General features: G+C 46.9%; 1 protein-coding gene across 3 annotated transcripts in view; it reads left to right on the top strand.

The window, feature by feature from the left end:
* The window catches only part of LOC118381005 (protocadherin-1-like), a 460,820-nt gene that overhangs the window by 10,307 nt on the left and 440,513 nt on the right, over positions 1-10,000 (top strand). For all 3 annotated transcript variants that reach the window (XM_052513331.1, XM_052513320.1, XM_052513338.1), the window contains exons 2-3: positions 2,100-2,928; positions 4,783-6,969. In XM_052513331.1, coding sequence (XP_052369291.1) covers positions 2,104-2,928; positions 4,783-6,969 — 3,012 coding nt within the window. In that variant the 5' untranslated portion in view covers positions 2,100-2,103. The remainder of the gene's footprint in view (positions 1-2,099; positions 2,929-4,782; positions 6,970-10,000) is intronic.

Genomic DNA, 10,000 nt, shown 5'->3' with positions numbered 1-10,000 from the left:
CATAATGAAACCAGTCAAATCAAACTTTATTGGTCACATACACATATTTAGCATATGTTATAGGTCACATACACATATTTAGCATATGTTATAGGTCACATACACATATTTAGCAAATGTTGTTGGTCACATACACATATTTAGCAGATGTCATTGCGGGGGAAGCGAAATGCTTGTGTTTCTAAGCTCCAACAGTGCAATTACATCTAACAACACACAACAATACACACAGATCCTCACACACTTCTCGTATTGCGTAATATGATATTTAATATCTGCGACATGGGTATGTACACACCTCTGTTACAGTGGCGTGATGATAACTGATCTTTCCAGTTTGATCTCTGTCACCAGCTATGGCCTCTCTAGGTTTTCACTAAGCAGTTCCACGATGAGGTCAGTAGGTTGGATGGGTTTTTCGTGGACCTCAGTGTTTTTCCCCCACCAGCGGTACAGAATGATTTCAATGCAGCCTGTTCTCCCTGGCCTCTTCAGAGTTGTGAAATACCTGACCTGCTGAGAGGTGGAGAGGTAAGCCTGAGGCCAGGGGGGGAGGTATTTTGCACCTCTGAAAAGCCCTCCACACTCTAACACACACACAAACTGAACACACACTTTATAATTCTGCCTGTGTGAGTGTCATCAGGGGAAAAGAGGAGCTGTCATTTGCAGACCCAGAATTAGACTACAGAAATGAGTCTCTCTCCCACTTGCTCACCCTCAATCATAGAGTGGAGCCCCTGTTCCTCAGCAGCCTCATTAGTACATCTCTCCTGCCTGGGTATGAGGAGTGTTCTGTTGGTATATGCTAGAGAAGCCCATATGTCATTTATTGTGTGTGTGTGTGCATGCACGTGCGCGTGTGAGAAAAAGTGTGTGTGTGTGCACATATATGTTTAGGCATGGTGTGTAATATTTCTCATCTCAATGAGCGTCACACGGAACAAACAACTGCTCCCTCCTGATATGAGTGTGTTTATCTCTCTTTCTCTCTCTCTGTCCCACTCCATGTCTCTCTTTCTCTCTCTTATTATTTTGCCTCATTAAAGAGCCCCTTATACTCCAGGGGACCAGACTTCCAGGAAATGAAGGTTTATTTTCCTCCTCTCTTATCTTCTCAATGGTGTACGTGCACGCTCACACACACACACAGGAACCTATATATACAAAGAGGAGGATGAGGAAGATGAGGAGGAAGAGAAGGCAAATCATTTTTCCTTTCTTTATTCAGCATGCTAGACCCTACAGATCATCTGAGGAGAAGGGTGGGGATTGGGGGGATGATTAGAAGGCATCCTTTCAAAAACAAGGATGTGGAAAACTCCACAGATTAACCCCCGCAGACCTGTCTCCTTTCCCCGGTTGCAGCGAGCATGAGACTCTCCACACGCAGAGAACATATACAGGGAAGTGAATTAGAGCCAGGGGAGAACAGGGAAGTGGGGAAATGGGGATCAAAGCAATGTGCTGAAACAGAGAGATAATTAATAAAGGAGGAAAGAGGTTAAGAATCAAAAGGAGAGTTGCTTTGTGTGTAAATTACCGTGTGTTCAATTAGGACTTGATTGGGTTGCTTTTCGTTGTGATATCATCGGCGCTGAAAAACAAAACCCCTGGGATTTGCCCCCACATATGATTTTCCTAGTTGCTGCCTTTTAGTGGCATATTCAGTTTCAAAGTCCAAATTAGTGAGCTGTACGCAATGTCTGGTAGCCTTGGAATAGCTGAAGGACACCTAATGTTGTCAATGTCCAGAATTAGCAGGAGGAGGTAGACAACAGTAGCAGTGGAATCCTTTTCCATCCCCTTAGTCTACTGCTGCATATGTCATTGAAGTACCTGGCAGAGATACAAGGTTGAGTCCGTTTTATGGATTGGACATGGCTCGAACTCTCGCGAAACAGACATCTCACTCAAGTAATTGTTTCAGACACATTAAGTGTCTCGTGTAAAAAAGATTGCAATAAATTCAAACGAGACCTGTCATAAATCCCGAAGAGTTACCCAAGTGTCTTTAAAAGTTGTCCGGACCTTTTTAGAAGATGAGTGAGGCCATTTCTAATCATGTTTGTTTGTCTTTCTCATTTTCTTTCTTGCAGACCGATGCGTTTCCAGTCAAGCGGAGTGATGGTGCTGAGGTGGGATGCCACGCTGGTGTTGGCGGCCATGCTTCTGGTTTGCTGTGCCGCCGATCCCACTGACATTCTCTACCGGATGCTCGAGGAGCAGCCGCCCAACACGTTGATCGGCAGCCTGGCATCGGACGAGGGCCTGCCCGACTCAGGCCACCTGTACAAGCTGGAGGTGGGCACCCCTTACCTGCGCGTGGACGGCAAGACGGGAGACATTTACACCACAGAGGTCCCCATCGACCGTGAGACACTGCGGGACTGCCGCAACCTGTTCGAGGGCGACAAGTGCTTCCTGGAGTTCGAGGTGTCCATCACGGACCTGAAGCAGGGCCAGGGACCGCGGCTGATCGAGGGCCGCATCGAGGTGCAGGACGTCAATGACAACACACCCCAGTTCACCTCGCCCATCCTCATGCTGTCCATCCCAGAGAACACACACATCGGGGCGCTCTTCTCCATCCCCATGGCCAGCGACAAGGACTCGGGCCACAATGGCGTGGCCGAGTACTCGCTCAGCGCCGGGCCTGACGCCGACCAGCTCTTCAGCCTGCAGGTGGCCGAGGACACAGACGAGAAGCAGCCGCAGCTCATCGTCATGGGCAACCTGGACCGCGAGCAGAAAGACTCGTACGATCTCAACATCCGTGTGGTGGACGGGGGCACACCACCACGAGCCAGCAGCGCCCTGCTGAGGGTGACCGTCACCGACCAGAACGACAACGCACCCAAGTTTGAGAGGAGCCACTATGAGGCTGAGCTGGCTGAGAACAGCCCTGTGGGACACTCAGTCTTGCAGGTACTAAACACACAGAGATACCTACAGTACAGTACATACAGAGATTCTATATACTTTACATTTCTTTGAAGATTTTTTTAAACATTTTAGTCATTTAGCAGACACTTTTTTCCAGAGTTAGATAGAGATACACTCATAGACTCAGTCACAAAGTTGATATCTCTCTCCCTCTCTCAGAGCATTTCACACATGAAAATAACTGCCGTTTCATGCTGTGGGGACATTTGTTTCGGTCAAAAGCGCAATGAAGTAGATTCACTTAGAGTAACTAAGTGAATCTTTAAATTCAGACTTTGTGGTTCAGCTATTCAACTCCCCACACCATATTTATACTTCTCAATTTATATCTGGTGAAGAGACGGTGAGAGGAACTGGTGAACTAGCTAACACTACGATCCAAAGAGCCCTCAAACTCCACTTGACAAGCACCCTCATTACATTAGGCCCCCTATTTCCCATGGGGCCTGGGCACCGATACAAAATAACAGGGTTAAGGTTTAGGAAACGATGGAACCAAATCATATTCTCCTCAGCAAATGGATTTTTCTTCCTCTTTCCACTGTCACTTTAACCACCGGTTTTACAAAACACTAGTGAATTATTGACAGGTTCTGAGAATGGCATATTGGATTGCAGTGCGACACAGCCGATAAGGCGAGCCCTACAGTTGGCCGGGTTCCAGGAGCAATTTGAGACGAAGTGTCCAGGCATAAAATGTGTATAAATACTGTTAATCTCTCAGTCAACAGTTAGTCCATGCGTTCAAGATGTTTTCAAATAGTGTTTTCTCCCTTCATGATCTTGCTAAGGGAGCAGTGGCAAATGAACGGCAAGGGTAGAAAAATAGTCTAATTTGACGACTTAAACAGGTCAGACGTGTCAATCAAGCATTTCTGCTTTCTCAAAGGAATTCTCTCCAAAATGCCTGTTAAGTGAAATGCATTCTGGGGTTTCTGTGGAGGATGAAATGGAATGAGTCACATAGAGCATTAATACCAATAAACCCCATGGATAATCTGATGTCTGAGTCACATTAAGTCATGCATGGCTCGGTAATGGGAGTGCTGGGGCATTCTATTTGACTGTCATATGGGGTAAGTGATACGGTGTTTTGCAAGGTGTGTTTAAGGATGAGTAATGTTAGAAAGATGACTGAAATGGATTTTGGTGTGTCAGGTGGTAAGGTGTCAGCGTGACACTGTAAGGTTGGGTCCGACAGTTTACCTCCATTCTAAATGACACCTCGCTCATTTTCCCAGTCCATTTACACCAGATCTACTCACAGACACCTCCATTTATACTGTGTAATCATGGGCCTATAATTCAATAAAATGTATTAGGATCCTTATAGCCAAACTCACTGAGTTGATATTCCCCCATGTGTAGATTACGGAGATAATGTACTAATGTATTAATGGAAGGCTGTTCTCAGAAGCTTATGGGAAGTTTCTTGTTTTGGCAAGGAGTACAGAGGCAGGGCCAAGTCAATCCGTTGCCACCAATCTCTGTCACTCTATCTCCTCCTATTGACCCCTGTAGGAACAATGGCCTTTTGATAATGGGAGGAACATTAACACTCTCAGTCATTTCCCCATTAACTGCCAATGACCCATGTGACAATCACTAGATGTTTATGTGGGGCTGCGCATGCTTAGTTTTGATAGTCCATTATGCATGAAACAGAGCATGAACTTGAGCTATGAGGAGAATCAAGGCGTTGATACAATCTAGGAGTGAATTTAGAGGCATTTACATAAATTACGGGGAATACAATTGTTTCGTGGTTTTGTAAACGGTAGGTTGCAGAAGCTAAAGGCTAATCTTTTATGTGTTTGTGTGTGTGCGCGTGTCCAGGTGAAAGCCAATGACGCTGACATGGGTACCAACGGGGAGATCGACTATAGCCTGCACCAGGCCTCCGATGCCGTCCAGAGGTTGCTACGCATTGACCGCTCCACAGGGATCATCTACGTCAAGGGGCTGGTGGACCGAGAGGAGGAGAGCTTCCTCAAGTTCTTTGTGGTGGCCAAGGATCGCGGCCCCAACTCCAAGAGCTCCAAAGTCCTGGTGACCATCAACGTCAAGGACCAGAACGATAACGCACCCGCCATCGAGATCCGTGGCATCGGCCTGGTCACCCACCACGACGGTGTGGCCAACATCTCAGAGGACATGCCCATCGGCACGCCTGTAGCCCTGGTGCAGGTGTCAGATCGTGATGAAGGGGAGAATGCTGTGGTCACGTGTGTGGTGGCCGGGGACGTCCCCTTCCAGCTGCGGCCCGCCAGCGAGTCAGCTAACGACCGCAAGAGGAAATACTTCCTGCAGACCACGACCCTGCTAGACTATGAGCGCATCAAGGACTACAGGATTGAAATAGTAGCGGTGGACTCCGGTAACCCTGCACTGTCCAGCACAAACTCCCTGAAGGTGCAAGTCACCGACATGAATGACAATGCCCCTGTCTTCTCCCCCACCCTGTTTGAGGTGGACTTTGCAGAGGAGAATCAGCCAGGTGATAAGGTCCTGGATGTGGTGGCCACAGATGCGGACAGTGGGTCCAACGCAGAGCTGACCTACAGCATCATCATGGACTCGACCACTAAGGGGCTCTTTGAGATCGACCCCAAAACGGGAGAGGTACACGTGAGGAATACGCTGGACCGTGAGCACAGGGAGCAGTACGAGTTCCACGTGGCGGCAGCCGATAAGGGCTCGCCTAGCCTGAGGGGGACGGCCACGGTGGTGGTCAAGGTGCTGGACCGTAACGACAACGACCCCAAGTTCATGTTGAGCGGCTACAGCTTCTCCGTCTTGGAGAACATGCCTCCGCTCAGCCCTGTTGGCATGGTGACGGTCATTGATGCAGATAAGGGGGAGAACGCCATTGTGCGACTCTCGGTGGAGCCCGACAATGGCAAGTTTGTCATCCAGAATGGCACAGGTACTATCCTCTCCAGCATATCCTTTGACCGTGAGAAGGAGAGCACATACACTTTCCGCCTCAGGGCTGTGGACGCCGGTGACCCTCCCAGGTCGTCCTACGTGGGTGTGACCATCAACGTCTTGGACGAGAACGATAACTCCCCCTACGTAACCAAGCCCTCTAACTCCTCCTACAAGTACCTCCCACCTCTCACGACCCCCGAGACACGCGTTGAAGTGGTGGAGGCCGAAGACATCGACACGGGACCCAACGCCGAGCTGGTCTTCAGCATTACCGGCGGGAACCCCTACGGACTGTTTCACATCTCGTCCAACAATGGGGAGATCACCCTGGCCCAGGAGTTCACCCGCAAGCACAACGGGCTCCACCGTCTGGTGGTGAAGGTGAGCGACAAAGGCAAGCCACCACGCCACACCACCGCCCTGGTCCACATCTTCGTCAATGAGACCATGGGCAACATCACCCTGATCGAGTCTCTGGTGGGTCACAGCCTCTACACTCCTCTGGACAGAGACATTGCCGGGGACCCCAACTATGCGCTGGCCCAGCGCAGCAACATCCTGTATGGCAGCCTAGCGGGCATCGCCGGAGTCATCCTGGTCATTGTGGTGGTGGTGGTGATCCGTCATCGCATGCAGAAGGACACCAAGAGTGGCTACCAGGCGGGCAAGAAGGAGAGCAAGGACCTGTATGCCCCCAAAGCAGGGCCCAAGAATGGCAAGGGCAAAAAGAGCAAGAAGGGCAAGGTGCCCAAGCCCACCAAGCCACTGGAGGAGGACGAAGAGGCCAGCCTCCAGAAGGGCCTCAACTTCAACCTCATAAACGATAGTGTCAATGACAGTCCCCGGATCCACCTGCCCCTCAACTATCCCCCGGGCAGCCCCGACCTGGGCAGACACTATCGCTCCAACTCCCCACTGCCCTCCATCCAGCTGCAGCCCCAGTCCCCCTCTGCCTCCAAGAAGCACCAAGCCGTTCAGGACCTGCCCGCCACCAACACCTTTGTGGGCACAGGTGACAACAACTCTACAGGCTCCGATCAATATTCGGATTACAGCTACAAGGCAAACCCGCCGAAATACAGCAACAAACAGGTAGGCGACTACTTCCCCACAGCAGGGTACAACAGGAACATTATGTGGACCGATGAGGTTTGGTAGAGATGGGACTGAATCACAGAGATTTGTTACCAAAGCTGCACTGATCACTCATTCTCTCACAGCGATCACGCCACTACCTTTCCCAAATCAGCGCAGGCTTGCCTTTTCATCTCTCATTTTTATTTTTTATTATGTTTATGTTTGTCATTTTAAAAAATTCCTCACCTTAAAATGGACTCACTACACTTTCACGCTAAGAAGGAAATATTTAATTTTATCTCAACCTTTTGAGGGGGTTTAAATGAAGGAGCTTATGTTTTTTAAATGAAGGAGCTTATGTTTTTGTGTTGTGTTTATTTTACAGGAGGCATATCTTTGGTTGGGCACCTACACTGCCCCACACAGAGTCATTCCGTATATTTTAATAATTTGGTTTTAAAGTCTCTCTTTATGGCAGGATTCTATTTCCTTTCACACTGAGTTTGTTCATTTGAGTGTGACAAAGTGCTGGTGAATTCCTCAGACATTTTTATTGTCTGTTGGCTACCACTGGATAGTATAATATTGGGCTAACTGCACTTTTTTTATGTTTTCACTTCCAAATAATTCAAACCTTTCACCAAAGGGTAGATAGCGAAGGGGAAGGAAGGGAGACATAGAAAAAAAGAAAAGCACACTTAACGACAAGGGAAGGTCCTTTCAGACACCTTGTGTTATTGTGAAGCCTGCCACTGCACATCCTGTCAGGCCATTGAAAAAGGACTCTACATTTACTGGGGCTTAAGTCAATTGTTTGCACAGATTAATGGCAGGTAATTCCAGCCCCGCTCGCCTGTACACAGAGAGTGCCTTGCTTTATTTAATGTACATATGTGGGGTGGTTAAATTCATGCTCATAAGTAGTGTGGTATGGCACCTTTATGAGTAATGGACTTGAGGCCCCGGCAAGCTGTGAATAATGTCACATCCACTGTGAAACGAGAGGCTCTGAAAAGAAAGAACAGGAGACCAAGGTTGATTGCGTTTTGCAGTAGTATCTGTTGGAGAGTATACCAAAAAAACAAGATTGCTTTGTTCGTATGGCCTCTTTAAAATGATTTGGAGACAATCGTATGATGTAGTAATATGCAAGTTGTACATATGTGAATAACAAACTATGTTTGCTATTGTTGTATTTTTTGTTTTACTCATCATGTGTTTGTTCTGATTGAAACATGTCCTGTGTGTGATTTCTACTCAAATGGAGAACATTCATTTTCTGTGAGTAACTGAGCCACTCAGTTGTCCTTGTTAGTGATGCCTGCATTCACCAGCAAAATTCCCTAACAATCAAATTACACACACACACACACACACACACACACACACACACACACACACACACACACACACACACACACACACACACACACACACACACACACACACACACACACACACACACACACACACACACACACACACACACATTTGAATACAGGATGTAGTACTGTTATTGTCATGCTTCAAGTGAGCGTCATAATGTTTGCTACACTAGAGTACCCAGGAGGCATTGCAGTTCAGTGTTCCATGTTGCTTGTGTTCAGCTGTATTTAAAGCTGCAGTTATCCCCATTTTGACGAGACATTTTCATTTTGCTTCTGTTTTTGTTTTATCCATTTCTTTGTAAAAATATTGTACCCTGGGAGAAAACTTGTTCACGTTTTTTTTTTACGACTAAATCCAATTTTATTTCAATAAAAACGTTGTTAAAATGGTGAAATCACACTCTCTGTGCATTCCATGGGCATTGGGCTTGAGCTAAAGTAAGATTGGGGATTAAAACTACAAATGGGAAATGAATGCTTAAGGTACAGTATTCCATTTTCATTATCATCTTTCTTTGTTGACAATCATGAACTTTCCCTCCAGCTCACACGCTTCATTAAGCCATGGGTTACATGGGTTGGACTAACAGCGCCACAAGAACCAATGTTTGTTCTTTATGCGCACTCCAGTCCCCACATAGCACGAATTATGACTCCCCTCTCTCAGTTAGCATTTTAACTTGAACGTTTCAGAGACACAACAATCGAGTGGACATTTAGAAAGCCATGACCTCACTCTAAATGCTAACTTCGCTCTTATATCTGCCATTTATAATTAACGTTTTTGTTGCAAACAATTTTGTCTTTCTGTTTTAAAAAAAACTAAACTTCTGACATTTCGAGAGCTTGGGACTATAAGGTTCTATCTGCATTTTTGTTGAAATGGAGTTATTGTTATAGGCTTGTTCTATAACATTTATAGTACTCTAAATACCCCCAATTTATGTTAAGTTCAAAAGAATACAAGATAAAAACTGCTGGCCCCATTCAAACCAATGAGGGTTCAGAACTTTAAAGCCAATTATCTCAGATCTATCTTTTTGCAGATATAACCTTATAGTCATTCCCAAGCTCTCGATTTTGAGTCAAATGAAATCTCTCTTCCCCAACTCTAACCCAGTATGAAGTTTTCCTTCAGTATGGAATGTATTTTAGAGGAAAGAGCCTATATTTCCACTCTGTCTTACCCATCCTCCCATCATTGAAATTCCTCTTGCATCAGTGCTGCCTAAACACCGTAGATTCTGCCCTCAGCTTGCGCAGTCGCCATGGAAACGGAATGACCGTTGTGTGTGTGTTCGTGCGCTGACTCACGGAGCTGTGCGACGCAGGTGGGGAGGCGGGGGGGTCGCGTCAAAAGAGGGTATATCACCAGCCTGGTACCCGGTGACAGTTCAGTTTTACATCGCACCTCGTCCATCACCATGCCTGTCATCACTGCTCTGTTTTTGTAATGTCAAATGAGTGTCTTGCCTATACATTTTTTCTGAGCGAGACAGAGCTCTGCCTTAGGTCTGTGCTGTGTCCTCATACCCAGTCCTCTAAAGCTCACATCATTACATCTCCTGTAGTTGTCACACAGAGATAATCATCCCTTCTCCGTCACTCTTAACTACACAGTAGGACTGTAATAGCAGAATACTGTACCTTGTGTGTCT

The sequence above is a fragment of the Oncorhynchus keta genome, chromosome 4 (assembly GCF_023373465.1).
Source record: "Oncorhynchus keta strain PuntledgeMale-10-30-2019 chromosome 4, Oket_V2, whole genome shotgun sequence".
NCBI classification, from domain to species: Eukaryota; Metazoa; Chordata; class Actinopteri; order Salmoniformes; family Salmonidae; genus Oncorhynchus; species Oncorhynchus keta.
This window is presented reverse-complemented; position numbering and strand designations above follow the sequence as displayed.